We start from the raw sequence: 17500 nt of genomic DNA on the forward strand, positions 1-17500 counted from the left end.
TGTTGCAGCTCACCTTTAAATTCAGGCTGACCATGACTCCCAGTCTTGCTTGGTGTGGCCTTTTGTCTAACCATTGACCTCTCCCTGACCTTCGACCTCTCCCTGGTATCTGACCCTTTCAGCTCTACCTGCTCAGACTTCATGACTCTGAAGTCAGGTAGACAGACACAACAGTCAGACAGGCAAAGTTACCCAGTTGCACAGCTAAGCCTGTGATCACAACCTTTTTTCAGTGTCAGCTGCATATAAGCATGTAAGATATGATCCATTACACCCCAAACATTCATTCACATCATAATTATTAATGATTCACACTCCCAGCTGGAGCTGATGGCACTCACACAGTCTGACCGTTGGCATGAAAAGGGGGACCTCTCTCTCAGGCCTGCCTCTCTGAGTGCCTGACTCACCTGTGAGTCCTGTGGTGATGCTCTCGGTTAGGAGTCCTGTACTCCGTTTCTCCAGCACTCACTCCCTCTGACAGCAAGGGGGCGGGGACACAGAGGGGGCGGGGCGATGAGCTGGGGGGAGAAGAGAGGAAACCACACGTGACTACAGATCAGGATAAGCAATGCAGACAGAAAAAGCCTTCTGTTTTACTTTCTTATTTGGCTCCGCACTTAACAGCAGCAGTGTGGTGTAGTGGTAAACAGCAAAGCTTGTAACTGAATGGTTGCTCATTCGATTCTCACTGGGGTGCTGCTGCTGTATCCTTGGGCAAGGTACTTAACCCACAATTGCCTCAGTAAATACCCAGCTGTATAAATGAATAACATGTAAGAATTGTAAGCTTTGTAAGTCGGTGTCTAAGTTTGCAAGACTCACACGGACAGGCGAGCCAGTGTGCCTCTGTGGGGGGGTGAGGGGTAAATCTGCGGAGCCACACCCCCACAGCCCCCCCACCCTGCTAACCTGCTGCAGGGGCCCTGAGAGAAGCCCCGCCCCGGGCGGGGCAGCAGGGGGCTGGGGCAGGGGGGGCACAGCTGGTGGCTGAGGAGGGGGCGGTATGAGACGGGGGCCCTGGGGAATACGATGGGGCGCTGTGGGCCGAGCTGAGGGGCGGGACGAGGGCAGGGAGACCGGGGCTGTGGGAGCAGCAGGGGGGGGAAAGGGGCTGGGGGGAGTGGCCGGCGGGGGAGGGCGATGGGGCAGTAACAGAAAGGCTGAGCAGAGCATGCAGGCAGTGCCTGGGTTTGCATCAGGCTTGACTCTGAGCAACGAAAGAATTCCGGGCCAAAGTCTTTGTGTAATTCTGCCTGAGGTGCAGACCCCAGAATTGGGCCCGGTTCTGACCGGAATCCTGGTTCTGAAACGAACCCCGCTGACAAAGGCGGCTCTGACGCCGGTCGTAACAACTCTGCTGAGGATCCTGATAGAGATGCTTCCACAAACGATTGATGCACCAACTCCGCCCCCAGGCCCTGCGCCAGCGTGGAGTCACAGCCCGGCCCAGAGAGAGGGGCGGGGCCAGCAGGGCAGGGGGAAAGGGTCATACTGGAGTAAGCCTGTCCGGTGAGGGAGTGTCGAGGAGGAGGAGGAGCAGGAGGAAGAGTAGGACCTGTTGAGACAGGTGGTGCGGAATGCAGAGTGGACTGAGAGCCGGATCCTTCCCCCACTGTCTCCTCCAATGAGAGAGAGGGCTGTCCAAGGATGGGCACGAACAGGGACATAAGGCTCAGTGATGGGCCATGTGGTTTGTGCACCTGAGAAAAGAGACCAATTCAGAACATACACATTATCCGTGAGAAAATTCCCAATCTGTACATTTAGTCCTGATAACTGCAACCACTTGGTATACAGTTATTGCGAGATTGGATTTCTTCTTCTTAGCTAGTAGTATATGTATTTATAAACTGTAACTTTAGTGGCGAAACATTAACCTCCGTAGTAATGGCAGCGGCGACAGCGACCATACCTACCTCAGAAATTTCAGCAGTTTCGGGAAAATAACTTGCTAGCTCTGTGTCTACTGATTCAGTCTGTTTCATTTCAAAGAGAAACAAAAACAACTGTTTACATTCAAAAATTCGAATAGGAGACGAAGGGGACGATGATCGCTGAACAGATCCTTTGCGTTATATTAGTTGCTAAGTAGCTATAATTAAACAATATTTACCTAGTATATGTATGGGTGATGTTGCCATCCCTACTCATTTTCGACCGACTGGTCCTGTGCTTTAACGACAGATGGCGGTGGAGAATGAAAAGTGGTGAAAGGGAAAGCGACCAAAAACACAATTTCCCGAAAACCTCTGCGCGAAAGAAACCTTTGCTAACCGGATATCCGGTGTGTGTGGGAACCTGCACGTGTTCATAGGGGTATTGCGCTCAGATGACGCAGACATTGAGCGGACGGAGGTTGAAAGTGGGGTAGTTTAACCGTGTTAATGGGATTCCTAAAGCACATAGAGATTGAGACTACCACTACTGGCCAGATAATTAAGATTGAATTTAACGCGAATTCTCTCGTCGCAAGGATAAGGAAGAGTGTTCATACTCCATTCGTTAGTCATCGTAAAGGTCGCGTCCTGGTAACAGTAGGAACAGTAACAGGGGTTTTATCGTTTATCTCTGCGATAACCCTGCATTCCAGGTGTATTAGTGTGAGACACATGGCTGTTAAACGACAGCCATGTCACTAATGGCGTTGACCTAGCGCGCTGTGTGGGTGACTAACACACTTTCGTGTTCGGGATCATCTAGTATTCTTGCACATTAACGGAACATCAGTAAACACATTTTTCTCCAACGTTAGCTAGCTGGCTGAACTGAACTGCAGAAGCATACTGCAGCGTTCAGTCACTGTAAATAACCCCCTCTGTCTCTGCAGCGTTAACGCACTGTAGTGTCCATTCAGTTAGTGTGTATGAGATGCACACTGCGGGATTTCTGTCTGTGTCTCTCACACACACCTATACTACAACCAACGTTTCTACCTCGACATGTGCACTGATGTGTAGCTCGCTGCTGTGACCGTACCCCCTCCTTCGGAGGCAAAGGGTGAGAAACAGGGCTGACCGGGCCATTGTTTAGAGACCTAGCATTGGTGTTGAGGAGACCGGTGTTGTGTTTCTGACGCTCTTTTCCTGCGTGGGTGAACAATTATATATTCTGTATACTCTCTTCATGAAATAATCTCGTGTTATGTTTGAAAATCATATGCTAAGTGTGTTTGTTTGTAGTAAAGTTATCGTGAATTGTTGGAACTACATTACCCGTGGAAAAAAAGTGCTCAGGCCGCATGCGTGGGCGAGAGGTTAAGGAAAGAGAAAGAAGAATGAATGATTCTTCATCTGTTGTAACAAGATATGCTTTCAACATCCTCATCCGTTATCGCAAAGTCAATGTAACATAACCGGAACTTCTTATTTCACTATCTTAAGTTAAGACAGGAATTACTTGAACGAAGTAGGAAGGAATAAAGGGTACGTCATCTTGGTATTTATAAATTATCTCTAGTACTGCGGAACGGGAGCGCGCACGCAGCTGTCTTCCCAGACAAAGTATGAGAGGTGGAGGTACAGTAAGAATCTGCCATCTATGCTGACACAATTTAATTAAACAATCACAGACTTAGGGGACGCGGACAGAAACTGGAATCAATATACCATCTACGGGAAGCACTTTAATCACTAATTGTAAGTAACTCCTTGCTAGAAAAGTAGCCGTAAATGTATTGGTTTAGAAATGGCAAAGAACGCAAACGCGTTTGCTATGCATGTTAACCGTGCTAACCAGATCTGCCAACGTGTGTAGCTGGCTAGCTGTGTTTTCACAAGGATCAATTTTGAGAAGGCGTTGTAGGAGTACAATATTAGCGTCGTTTCTGATTGTAAATGAAACGCTAGAACTTGACTGTAGCTGCCTGATCATAATATCCGCTTTATCCTGTGTGTTGCATAATCACTTGTCATTTTGAAGATGTTTGCTGGGAGCGCAGCGCACAGGCGTTGGAATTGTTCTCATGGTTGAGTGTGTGTAAGTGGGTGACCGGCTCGGGCTGGTGCATTAGCTAGCTGGCTAATTGGCTTAATCATAAGGCGCAGATACCGGCAGGAATATCTACGCGTCTAATGGATAAAGGTTTGAGAAATCCAGCCACCTAGCTGGCGGGCTACCACGTTTCTTCTTTCGCCTGAATGACAGTCGTTAAATAGTCCATGGTACAGCCAGCCATCAATCTCTGGCTGACTAGGTACTTATCAACAATTTATCAAGCCAGTCAGCCTGTTTGCCGAACAGTAAGCTCTTTTCGCCGTGTCTTGCTGAATTTGCTTCGTATTATCCTTCGTCACCGATGGAGCCCTGTACCGGGGTGAATGCGTCGCAGACACACCCCTTCCCGCTGTGCATTAGCAGGTAGCCGCGTAAGACGCGCAGGAGAAGGGAGCCTGAATGCGTACTTTCCCTCTGCTCCGTGCGCCAGCTCCGCAGCGCTGACTGCATCGCCTCCGCGTTTCGCCATATTACTGGCAGCTTTAAACTGGCTGGAACCGCTTCTGTGTGGTAATTAAATTCCGCCTCGCATGCAGGTACCGGGTCCAAACTGCGCTGCTCGGCTGCGCACTCACCTGGATACCTGTGTGTGCCGCACAGTCCAGACCTGCGATGTGTTTATATCGCTTTCATTACTAACAGCAACGTTTTCCGGCGCCCCTCCTTACAGAAGAAAGGAAGCTCACTGTTCTCTGAATACAGTAACGTTACTTTCAGTCTTACTGCACACAGGAGTGTAAAATCCTATTCATTCAACAACCAAGCTATCTTTGACAGGTTTAGATATAAATAATTTGTGTAATATGCGATTGTGTTTGGGATGTCTTGATTATAGCAGAAAATGTTCTTTTAAATATTATACTGACTTATGAAATTGCCCTGACAAATATATAATGGTTTTTCTCTCCCTTTCTCTTTCTCTCTTTCACACACGGAGACACTAGCACACCTTTGTGCAACAGAAGGTTGGATAATTTCTTGAAAGATTGGAAAAAACAGATTTTGCCAAAATAGGTCACATGTCAGTATAGGTGAAGTTAGCTTGTAACTGGCAGTATTTCTGAAATTTTAAACTGCAGTTACTTCCAAATGTAAGCAATAACTAGAGTACTAGCAAGTAAGCTGTAAAATATGTTTAATGACCCAGTGGTCATACTTTTGTAACTGAGGTATTTGCATCAAAATCAGAGTTAGACCTGTTTAATTAAAGATCTAAATTTCAGAAGGGGCATACAGTTTAAAAAATATATTATTTATATTTGAGACAAAGGCATACTAAAGTTATAGAACACACAGACTTACTAAAGGTCAGAGTGCATTCAGTGTGGAATCTGTGAAATAGCTGAATCTTTAAAAAACACATATTTCGATGGGGAACTTTGAATTTGGGTTTAGCTACCCCCCCTCTACTAGCTAATCCCCAGCTGGAGAGCTGCTGAGAGAAAGAGCATCAGAACCTGACGGAGCGCAGCAGCACCGCCAGGACGATGGCGTCGGTCCGCTTCACCGTGACGCCCACCAAAGCCGAGGACGTGCCGGGCCTGTCAGACACGTCGCCAGACGTCAGCTCCAAGTCGAGTGGCCGAGTGCGCTTTGGGTCGCGGGAGAGCGTGAGTCGCAGCGAGCCGATCAGCGAGGCGTCCGGGGCCGTCACCACCTCCGCCGGGACCACCGGGGCTGACACCCCTGACCGCAGCAACGCTGAGCAAGGTGCGAGCCGGGGGCGTGGCCACGTTTTGGCCAATTCCATTGGCTGGCACGGAGCATTATTTCACTGTTTCCACAGCGCCCCATGGTGACACTCTCATTTCGGTTTCTGAGTTTTAATGGGTCTGGGACTGAGGGATTAGTTAATGATGTATTTTTAACAGAGGCCCTGAGGGGCGGGGGGGTGTCCCGGATGTAGATGGGGGTCAGCGCTGTCTGTCATCTGTGGCTATAGATTCAAACGCCTGTGGAAAAAGATACACACTTTCTGTCACGCACGCACACACACACACACACACGCTCACTCTCACAGATTCACACTCTCTCGCATACACACTTACTGTCACACACACACACACACACACACTCCTCTCTCTCAGATGCGTGTGAGCACATGCCCAGGAGAGCAGGCGGGATGTTGGGGTAGGACGGCCTCGGGTAGCACCCTGGCAGCAGCCAGGAGCGTCAGGATAAAGTCATTTTAACATTCTGAGGAGCAGCGAGTTTCAGCTGATGCAATATGGAGGTCGGTGTGTGTGTGACTGCGTGCATGTGTGCCCTTCAGATTCCGCAGCTTGTGTGTGTGTAGGAGAGTGTGGTGTAAGAGTGTGTGTCTTCACACAGTCAGTAGGCCTGTGGGTACAGAGCTGCCAGCCCAGTGATGTGTTTTGATTGGATGGTTTGTTCTAATCTTCTGAGTGTGTCCATTAGACCTGTCTCGTCTCTCTCGCTCCCTCTCAGAGGGTGTGTCAGGAGTGAGCAGTGTGTAAGGTGTGCTCTGTGTTTCCCTTGTGCAGGAGATGGCCATGCCAAGGTGTCCAGCGTGTACATTAATAACTCTCACGGAGTGGATGATGATGACTTCTATGACCGCAACCTGGCTCTGTTTGAGGTCAGTGCGCCTTGATATCCCTGCGCCTCCTGCCCTGACTGCACTCACCTCACCTCACACACTCACCTCACACACTCACCTCACCTCACACACTCACCTCACCTCACACACTCAACTCAACTCACACACTCACCTCACCTCACACACTCACCTCACCTCACACACTCACCTCAACTCACACACTCACCTCACCTCACACACTCACCTCACACACTCACCTCACCTCACACACTCACCTCACACACTCAACTCAACTCAACTCACACACTCACCTCACACACTCACCTCACCTCACACACTCACCTCACACACTCAACTCACACACTCACCTCACCTCACACACTCACCTCACACACTCACCTCACCTCACACACTCACCTCACCTCACACACTCACCCCACACACTCACCTCACCTCACACACTCACCTCACCTCACACACTCACCTCACCTCACACACTCACACGCTCACCTCACACACTCACCTCACCTCACACACTCACCTCACACACTCACACGCTCATCTCACACACTCACCTCAACTCACACACTCACCTCACACACTCACCTCACACACTCACCTCACCTCACACACTCACCTCACACACTCACACACTCACCTCACACACTCACCTCACACACTCACATCCCTTCCTCCCTCCTTCCCTCTCTCCTTCTCCCTCTCTCTCGGGATGCTTAATATGCATCAGTGTATATTGTAAAAGCAAATTGCCAAACCAAGTGTGCGGTTAAATAAAATAAAGTGAGGAAGATAACGGTATAATTCATTTTCTTTCAGTAGATTCACACTGGCCTCTGTTTTCCTCCCTCTCTCCCTCCCTCAGGAGGAAATGGACACCCGGCCCAAGGTGTCCTCTCTTCTTAGTCGCCTGGCTAACTACACCAACCTGACGCAGGGAGCCAAGGAGCATGAGGAGGCCGAGAGCATCGGAGAAAAGAGGAAATCCAGCAAGGTGCAGCCAGCTGTCCCAGCTCTGACTCTGAGACTCTGATTCTGTGTGGCTCTGAGTCATGTGTGACTGATTCCTGTGTGACTCAGACTCGGTGTGACTGTGATTCCTGTGTGACTGTGATTCCTGTGTGACTCAGACTGGGTGTGGCTGTGATTCCTGTGTGACTCAGACTCGGTGTGGCTGTGATTCCTGTGTGACTCAGACTCGGTGTGGCTGTGATGCCTGTGTGACTGATTCCTGTGTGGCTCAGACTGGGTGTGGCTGTGATTCCTGTGTGACTCAGACTGGGTGTGGCTGTGATTCCTGTGTGACTGTGATTCCTGTGTGGCTCAGACTGGGTGTGGCTGTGATTCCTGTGTGACTCAGACTGGGTGTGGCTGTGATTCCTGTGTGGCTCAGACTGGGTGTGGCTGTGATTCCTGTGTGACTCAGACTGGGTGTGGCTGTGATTCCTGTGTGACTCAGACTCGGTGTGGATGTGATTCCTGTGTGACTGTGATTCCTGTGTGACTCAGACTGGGTGTGGCTCAGACTGGGTGTGGCTGTGATTCCTGTGTGACTCAGACTCGGTGTGGCTCAGACTGGGTGTGGCTGTGATTCCTGTGTGGCTCAGACTGGGTGTGGCTGTGATTCCTGTGTGACTCAGACTGGGTGTGGCTGTGATTCCTGTGTGACTCAGACTGGGTGTGGCTGTGATTCCTGTGCGGCTGTGATTCCTGTGTGACTCAGACTGGGTGTGACTGTGATTCCTGTGTGACTCAGACTGGGTGTGGCTGTGATTCCTGTGTGACTCAGACTGGGTGTGGATGTGATTCCTGTGTGACTCAGACTGGGTGTGGATGTGATTCCTGTGTGACTCAGACTGGGTGTGGCTGTGATTCCTGTGTGACTCAGACTGGGTGTGGCTGTGATTCCTGTGTGACTCAGACTCGGTGTGACTCAGATGTGCTGGGATTTGTTTGCGTGTGTCAGTCTCCGCAGATGGGGACCTTCATGGGCGTGTACCTGCCGTGCCTGCAGAACATCTTTGGGGTGATTCTGTTTCTGCGCCTCACCTGGGTGGTGGGGACAGCGGGAATCCTGCAGGCGCTGTGTATCGTATTCGTCTGCTGCTGCTGCGTGAGTGTCGCCCTGCACACACACACACACACACACACACACACACACACACACACACTGCACACACACACATACACGCTGCACACACTGCACACACACACACACACGCTGCACACACACGCTGCACACACACGCTGCACACACACACACACGCTACACACACACACACACACACACACACACACACACTGCACACACTGCTCACACACACACACGCTGCACACACACACACACGCTGCACACACTACACACACACACACTGCACACACACACACACACACGCACGCTGCACACACTACACACACACACACGCTGCACACACACACACACGCTGCACACACTACACACACACACGCTGCACACACACGCTGCACACACACACACACGCTGCACACACTACACACACACACACTGCACACACACACACACACACACGCACGCTGCACACACTACACACACACACACGCACGCTGCACACACTACACACACACACACGCACGCTGCACACACTACACACACACACACGCACGCTGCACACACTACACACACACACACGCACGCTGCACACGCTACACACACACACACGCACGCTGCACACACTGCACACACACACACACACACGCTGCACATACACACACACACACACACACACACACACATACACACACACACACACACACACACACACACACGCTGCACATACACACTGCACACCTACACGCGCGCACACGCGCACACACTCACACACACACTGCACATGCTGCACATACACACTACACACACACACACACACATACACACACACACACACACACACGCTACACACACGCTACACACACACACACACACACACACACACACACACTCACTACACATACATACACACTCACTCACACTACTGTATACTGTATACTGTTAGTGACATAAATCCGCTGTCTCCACAGACTATGCTGACTGCTATTTCCATGAGTGCCATTGCTACCAATGGAGTGGTGCCAGGTGAGCCACTCTGCTCTCTCCTGTAGCATACAGTCCGTCTGTATGTGTTAATTGGAACTCCATCTCTCTTCTCTAGTTTTCATGTAATGACACTAACGCATCTCTCTGTCTCTCTCTCACTCCGTCCCTCGGCCCGCGTCTCCAGCGGGGGGGTCGTACTTCCTGATCTCCCGCTCGTTGGGGCCTGAGTTTGGGGGGGCCGTGGGGCTCTGTTTCTACTTGGGAACCACCTTTGCTGCCGCCATGTACATCCTGGGGGCCATCGAGATTCTGCTGGTGGGCAAGCCTTCATCACACCCATCATCATCATCATCATCATCATCATCTTTACAATCCAATTTTTCTGTTGCTCTGTGTGTCTGTGTGTGCGCAGTAATGTGCCTTGTGGTACTGTGTTAGTGTATGAGTATTAGTAAACTTGATCAATGTGTCAGATGACTTGATGCAGTGGAGAGCGTGTAAAGCATAAAGCTGTGTGTGTGTGTGTCTGTGTGTGTGTGTCTGTGTGTGTGTGTGTGTGTGTCTGTGTGTGTGTCTGTGTGTGTGTGTGTGTCTGTGTCTGTGTGTGTGTGTGTGTGTGTGTGTGTGTGTGTGTCTCTCCAGATGTACATTGCCCCGGCAGCCGCCATCTTCCAGGCGCGGGATGTGGACGGGGAGGGGCCGGCCATGCTGAACAACATGCGCATATACGGCTCCATCTGTCTGCTGCTTATGTCAGTCCTCGTCTTCGTGGGCGTCAAGTACGTCAACAAGCTGGCGTCCATCTTCCTGGCCTGCGTCATCGTGTCGATCCTGTCCATCTACACCGGCGCGCTGGTCTCCGCCTTCAAGCCGCCTGCCTTTCCGTGAGTCACACGACCACACGCCACGCACTGATTGGATGGCACTCAGGCAGACTGATGCCGCTGTGGAGGTGGAGCCGGGCTGGATGGTTCAGTGTTGGTGGTGCTGACCCCTGTCAGCTTAGACGGCTCGCCTGACCTATGCGAGCCAGCTGTGGGTGGAGTGAAAACAGACTGGACCACACAGCCTGTAGGTGGAGTTGGCGACGAACAGGGCCGAGGGAGTGGAGCTGTCAGGCAGTCTGTTAGAGCCCAGCTCCAGTGGGAAAGGGGTATAATGAGCCAGCCTGGCTCCAGCTCTACAGTGGGAAAGGGGTATAATGAGGCAGCCTGGTTCCAGCTCTACAGCGGGAAAGGGGTATAATGAGCCAGCCTGGTTCCAGCTCTACAGTGGGAAAGGGGTGTAATGAGCCAGCCTGGTTCCAGCTCTACAGTGGGAAAGGGGTATAATGAGCCAGCCTGGTTCCAGCTCTACAGTGGGAAAGGGGTATAATGAGCCAGCCTGGTTCCAGCTCTACAGCGGGAAAGGGGTATAATGAGCCAGCCTGGTTCCAGCTCTACAGTGGGAAAGGGGTATAATGAGCCAGCCTGGCTCCAGCTCTACAGTGGGAAAGGGGTATAATTAGCCAGCCTGGTTCCAGCTCTACAGTGTAAAGGGGCTGTTTGGCATAGAAACTGACTCCGTGAATGTTGTCCTCTCTCCCTACAGGGTTTGCATGCTTGGTAATCGTGCTCTGTCGGGGCACGCGGTGGCCGGCGGTCACTGCGCTAAGACTGTGCTGCAGAGAGAGAGAGCACAGGAGCCGGCCAATCTGACACTGAACGAAACGGCCTCGCCCGTGACGGTGGAGAGCCCCACCCGGCTGTGGGAACACTTCTGCAGTGGGTCGCAGGTCAACGCCTCCTGCGACCCGTACTTCAGCCTCAGCAACGTGTCGGAGATCCCGGGCATCCCAGGGCTGGCCAGCGGCGTCATCGCAGGTACGAGGGGCGGGGTCGGGGGGCATGGTCATCAAGGGTATGGGGGCGGGGTTGGGGGGGGGCGTTTGGGACACTTTCTGCTGTCATCACTCCAGAGCTGTGGGTCATGACAGAAAAAGAAAGGGAAAGAGAGATGGAACTGGTAGCAGAGGGGGAAATGGTGTGGGGGGGCATAAAGGTGGCAGTGGTGACACAGCGAAACACTCATCTGACTCATCTGACACAGCGAAACACTCATCTGACTCTCCCACACTGGCATTTCGTCTGTGTGAAACGGAACTGCGAGCAGGACACTACATCAGTCTGCAGGGTGTCGCGTGGATGTGGAAAAATCCCCTCTTCAAAGGGAACAAAACATTAACCTACTCCGATGCTGTCCATCCTCGAGCTTTGCAGTGTAACAGTTTAAATGTTAAATATTTATAACTGAAGACCGTGGCCTAGCTACTCATTGGTGCAAAGGGCAGTCATGTAAATCTGGCTTGAATGCAAAAACGCATACAATAATTCGTATCTAATATTTTGTTTTTCTAGCTTCATAACCAGATAAATATTAACAAATGATAAAGATTGATTTGAGCAGTGAAATGTAGCCACAGATTCATGTCTGTCCGGTTAAAATGGATGAGAATCACTTGTAACCCAGTGTTTGATGACTGATGACCGCGGTGACATCACGCCGCGGTGAGCCAGGGTGCCAGACCGTGACACGTGAGGCCAGGTTCCACTTCCTCATAGGCGCGACGTCTCGTGACAAAAGAGGAAAAAGCTCAGGGCTCACATGTGTAAGCCACACTGAAGAGATGCATTCTGGGATATGTGCTGAAGTTACAGCGTTGTGTACGTGATGAGGTAGAGTTTGACCCCCCCTTTATTATGCAAGAGAATGTGTGTGTGTATGATGTGTGAGAGAATATGTGTGTGTTTGTGAGTGTTATGCAAGAGAACGTGTCTGTGTGACTGCTGTTTCTTGACCCCTGTCACACAAAGTCAATTTTTTACACACATGGGCAAATGTGTGATTTTTTGGTGAAACGTGTTGCGTTTCCCTCTGTGTTCGCGTGAGATTGGGTTCCTGTGTGGACTTTGTTTCTTTCTCTTCACTTTTTCAGTTTCACTGATGCTGTTTTTATTAACAGCTGCTGAGTAAAGAGCTATGTCTCTGTCTCTCTCTAGAAAACATTTGGAGTTCTTACCTCAGCAAGGGGGACGTGCTTGAGAAGAAGTCCCTCCCCTCCCCGAACATCCCTCACCCGCCATCTAACCGGCTGCCGTATGTCTTTGCTGACATCACCACCTCCTTCACGCTGTTGGTGGGAATCTTCTTCCCCTCTGTCACAGGTAGCTGCTTCTCCATCCTGACGTTTCAGTGGTGTCAGTCTTGTGGAGTGGAGTGTGTAAGGTCAGTGCAGTTAAATACTGATGTGCATTAATGCCAGGTTAACGATGAGATGCTGTGGCAAGCATAGTAAACAGGCTCCCTGAAACAGTTCCTCTGTCTTCCTAAACTAAATTTGTTTTAGGATTGTTTACTGTAAACTAAGCTGTTAGTTTTGTGTTGATTTGTGAACACTTTTATTTACTGTTGAAACACAGCAGAGAGGGCGTTTATGTGAATGTAAACAGGAAACAGGAAGGGTGTGCCGTCCCTCAGGGTGTGTTAGGAGCTGCGCTGAGCCAGTCAGGGACTTCTTACTGCGGCTGCGCAGAATGTACAGAGGAAATGGAGAGCAGAGACCGCGGCTGCGCAGAATGGAGAGCAGAGACCGCGGCTACGCGGAGTGGAGAGCAGAGACCGCGGCTGCGCGGAGTGGAGAGCAGAGACCGCGGCTGCGCAGAGTGGAGAGCAGAGACCGCGGCTACGCGGAGTGGAGAGCAGAGACCGCGGCTGCGCAGAGTGGAGAGCAGAGACCGCGGCTGCGCGGAGTGGAGAGCAGAGACCGCGGCTGCGCAGAATGTACAGAGGAAATGGAGAGCAGAGACCGCGGCTGCGCGGAGTGGAGAGCAGAGACCGCGGCTGCGCGGAGTGGAGAGCAGAGACCGCGGCTACGCGGAGTGGAGAGCAGAGACCGCGGCTGCGCGGAGTGGAGAGCAGAGACCGCGGCTGCGCGGAGTGGAGAGCAGAGACCGCGGCTGCGCGGAGTGGAGAGCAGAGACCGCGGCTGCGCGGAGTGGAGAGCAGAGACCGCGGCTGCGCGGAGTGGAGAGCAGAGACCGCGGCTGCGCGGAGTGGAGAGGAGCGGAGAGCAGAGACCGCGGCTGCGCGGAGTGGAGAGGAGTGGAGAGCAGAGACCGCGGCTGCGCGGAGTGGAGAGCAGAGACCGCGGCTGCGCGGAGTGGAGAGGAGTGGAGAGCAGAGACCGCGGCTGCGCAGAATGGAGAGGAGAGACCGCGGCTGCGCGGAGTGGAGAGGAGTGGAGAGCAGAGACCGCGGCTACGCGGAGTGGAGAGCAGAGACCGCGGCTGCGCGGAGTGGAGAGCAGAGACCGCGGCTGCGCGGAGTGGAGAGCAGAGACCGCGGCTGCGCAGAATGTACAGAGGAAATGGAGAGCAGAGACCGCGGCTGCGCAGAATGTACAGAGGAAATGGAGAGCAGAGACCGCGGCTGCGCAGAATGGAGAGCAGAGACCGCGGCTGCGCAGAGTGGAGAGCAGAGACCGCGGCTGCGCGGAGTGGAGAGCAGAGACCGCGGCTGCGCGGAGTGGAGAGCAGAGACCGCGGCTGCGCGGAGTGGAGAGCAGAGACCGCGGCTGCGCGGAGTGGAGAGCAGAGACCGCGGCTACGCGGAGTGGAGAGCAGAGACCGCGGCTGCGCGGAGTGGAGAGCAGAGACCGCGGCTGCGCGGAGTGGAGAGCAGAGACCGCGGCTGCGCGGAGTGGAGAGCAGAGACCGCGGCTGCGCGGAGTGGAGAGCAGAGACCGCGGCTGCGCGGAGTGGAGAGCAGAGACCGCGGCTGCGCGGAGTGGAGAGGAGTGGAGAGCAGAGACCGCGGCTGCGCAGAGTGGAGAGCAGAGACCGCGGCTGCGCGGAGTGGAGAGGAGTGGAGAGCAGAGACCGCGGCTACGCGGAGTGGAGAGCAGAGACCGCGGCTACGCGGAGTGGAGAGCAGAGACCGCGGCTGCGCGGAGTGGAGAGGAGTGGAGAGCAGAGACCGCGGCTGCGCGGAGTGGAGAGCAGAGACCGCGGCTGCGCGGAGTGGAGAGCAGAGACCGCGGCTGCGCAGAATGTACAGAGGAAATGGAGAGCAGAGACCGCGGCTGCGCGGAGTGGAGAGCAGAGACCGCGGCTGCGCAGAATGTACAGAGGAAATGGAGAGCAGAGACCGCGGCTACGCGGAGTGGAGAGCAGAGACCGCGGCTGCGCGGAGTGGAGAGCAGAGACCGCGGCTGCGCAGAGTGGAGAGCAGAGACCGCGGCTGCGCAGAATGGAGAGCAGAGACCGCGGCTGCGCAGAATGGAGAGCAGAGACTGCGGCTGCGCGGAGTGGAGAGCAGTGACCGCGGCTGCGCGGAGTGGAGAGCAGAGACCGCGGCTGCGCGGAGTGGAGAGCAGAGACCGCGGCTGCGCAGAATGTACAGAGGAAATGGAGAGCAGAGACCGCGGCTGCGCAGAATGGAGAGCAGAGACCGCGGCTGCGCAGAGTGGAGAGCAGAGACCGCGGCTGCGCGGAGTGGAGAGCAGAGACCGCGGCTGCGCGGAGTGGAGAGCAGAGACCGCGGCTGCGCAGAGTGGAGAGCAGAGACCGCGGCTGCGCAGAATGGAGAGCAGAGACCGCGGCTGCGCAGAATGTACAGAGGAAATGGAGAGCAGAGACCGCGGCTGCGCAGAGTGGAGAGCAGAGACCGCGGCTGCGCGGAGTGGAGAGCAGAGACCGCGGCTGCGCAGAGTGGAGAGCAGAGACCGCGGCTGCGCAGAATGGAGAGCAGAGACCGCGGCTGCGCAGAATGTGCAACAGCAGCTGCAGTCTCTGCTTTTCCTGCACATGCAGCATAATGTAAAATTATAATATATATCACTACAGCCCGATCGCTGCAGGCCCGATCACTACAGCCCGATCGCTACAGCCCGATCGCTACAGCCCGATCGCTACAGCCCGATCGCTACAGCCCGATCGCTGCAGCCTGATCACTACAGCCTGATCACTACAGCCTGATCTCTACAGCCTGATCACTACAGCCTGATCACTACAGCCTGATCTCTACAGCCTGATCACTACAGGCCCGATCGCTGCAGGCCCGATCATTAAAGCCATGTTGCATTTGGATCCACTCTAAGTTGTGCGTATATTGATTGGGGTTTGTGAAGTGAGCCTCAGATCCAGCCGGTGTTGGGGGCTTTACTGGGCTCAACCCTGGGTCTCGTACAGCCTTACAGTGATAGGTGTGGCCAATTCTTTTAGATGCTTCCAGGACTGCACTGCTTACATTCTGTAGGCATCTTCTGTAGGTGTCACACAGCGCTGGACTCAGACTCTAGGTGTGTTTCACTCCATGCCTGGCCTGTCTCTCTCAGGTATCATGGCTATCTGTAACTGTTCGGTCTCTCTGTTTCTCTCTCAGGTATCATGGCCGGCTCCAACCGCTCAGGGGATCTGAAGGACGCTCAACGCTCCATCCCCATTGGCACGATCCTGGCCATCCTCACCACCTCACTCGTCTGTATCCTTCACCGGCAGTCTCTCCATCCCTCCACTCCTCTCTTTTTCCTTTCGTATCTCTCTCCCTCTCTTTCTCCCTCCCTCTCTCTCTCTCTCCCTCTCTCTCTCTCTCTGTTTCTCTCTCTCTGTTTCTCTCTCTCTTTGTCTCTGTCTCTCTCTGTCGGTCTCTCTCTCTCTCTCTCTCTGTTGCTCATTTATTCACCACCCCAGGTGTGCTCCTCTGTAATTTCTTTGATTTTGGAGTGGACAGTGAATGTTGTCATCATGTATTTATGACAGTTGGTTGTAATTGTGCTGTTCCACTATTGTCCTGAGCCCTGGAGCTAGACCTGAGCAGTGTGGTTCTGTTTGGAGCCTGCATCGAGGGAGTGGTCCTGAGGGACAAGTAAGTATTGTGTGTGTATGTGTGTGTGTGTGTGTGTGTGTGTGTGTGTGTGTGTGTGTGTGTGTGTGTGTGTGTGTGTGAGTGAGTGAGTTGGAAAGAGAGAGACTGGCGTGTGCAACTTTGAGAAAGCTCCATTGTCAATGTCCACTTTTCCCATCTGCAGTGTTTGCTTGTTTTACTGACTGCTTGTCCTGTGGCGCCCCCTCAGGTTTGGAGACTCGGTGCGGGGAAACCTGGTGGTGGGCACGCTGTCTTGGCCCTCCCCCTGGGTCATTGTGTTCGGCTCGTTCTTTTCGACGTGCGGCGCAGGTCTCCAGTCGCTGACAGGAGCCCCGCGGCTCCTGCAAGCCATTGCCAAGGACAACATCATCCCCTTTCTGAGGGTCAGGATCTCCTCTGCTCCTCTGTTCCTCCTCTACGCCTCCTCTCTCCATCCCTCTCCTCCAGCCCCATTCCCATGTGTGTGAATGCTGCGCTCTCTCTTGCTCTCTCTCTCTCCCTCTCTCTCTCTCTCTCTCTCTCTCTGTGCTGCAGGTGTTAGCAGTGTGTGAATGCTGCGCTCTCTCTCTCCCTCCCTCTCTCTCTCTCTCTCTCTCTCTCTGTGCTGCAGGTGTTAGCAGTGTGTGAATGCTGCACTCTCTCTCTCTCTCTCTCCCTCTCTCTCTCCCTCTCTCTCTCTCTCTCTCTCTCTGTGCTGCAGGTGTTAGCAGTGTGTGAATGCTGCGCTCTCTCTCCCTCTGTCTCTCTCTCTCTCTGTGCTGCAGGTGTTAGCAGTGTGTGAATGCTGTGCTCTGTCTCTGTCTCTCTCTCTCTCTGTGCTGCAGGTGTTTGGGGCAGGTAAGGCAAATGGGGAACCTACCTGGGCTCTGCTTTTGACAGCTCTGATCGCTGAGCTGGGAATCCTCATTGCCTCTCTGGACCTGGTGGCGCCAATCCTGTCCATGTGAGTG

The 17500-nt window shown here is 53.2% G+C and overlaps 1 protein-coding gene across 2 annotated transcripts in view; it reads left to right on the forward strand.

Moving 5' to 3' along the window:
• Positions 1 to 3382: 3382 nt before the first annotated feature.
• LOC118793090 (solute carrier family 12 member 6-like) overlaps positions 3383 to 17500 on the forward strand; it is a 20413-nt gene continuing 6295 nt past the window's right edge. Inside the window, exons 1-14 of one of the 2 annotated variants that reach the window (XM_036551082.1) lie at positions 3383 to 3638; positions 4934 to 5706; positions 6501 to 6595; positions 7440 to 7568; positions 8541 to 8687; positions 9632 to 9686; positions 9832 to 9962; positions 10290 to 10531; positions 11238 to 11509; positions 12686 to 12850; positions 16068 to 16166; positions 16493 to 16550; positions 16759 to 16933; positions 17375 to 17493. In XM_036551082.1, coding sequence (XP_036406975.1) covers positions 5484 to 5706; positions 6501 to 6595; positions 7440 to 7568; positions 8541 to 8687; positions 9632 to 9686; positions 9832 to 9962; positions 10290 to 10531; positions 11238 to 11509; positions 12686 to 12850; positions 16068 to 16166; positions 16493 to 16550; positions 16759 to 16933; positions 17375 to 17493 — 1910 coding nt within the window. In that variant the 5' untranslated portion in view covers positions 3383 to 3638; positions 4934 to 5483. Of the gene's footprint in view, positions 3639 to 4933; positions 5707 to 6500; positions 6596 to 7439; positions 7569 to 8540; positions 8688 to 9631; positions 9687 to 9831; positions 9963 to 10289; positions 10532 to 11237; positions 11510 to 12685; positions 12851 to 16067; positions 16167 to 16492; positions 16551 to 16758; positions 16934 to 17374; positions 17494 to 17500 lie in introns of those variants that run through there. The other variant, XM_036551083.1, reaches the window with a different exon arrangement.

This window comes from Megalops cyprinoides, chromosome 18 (assembly GCF_013368585.1).
Source record: "Megalops cyprinoides isolate fMegCyp1 chromosome 18, fMegCyp1.pri, whole genome shotgun sequence".
Lineage (NCBI taxonomy): Eukaryota > Metazoa > Chordata > Actinopteri > Elopiformes > Megalopidae > Megalops > Megalops cyprinoides.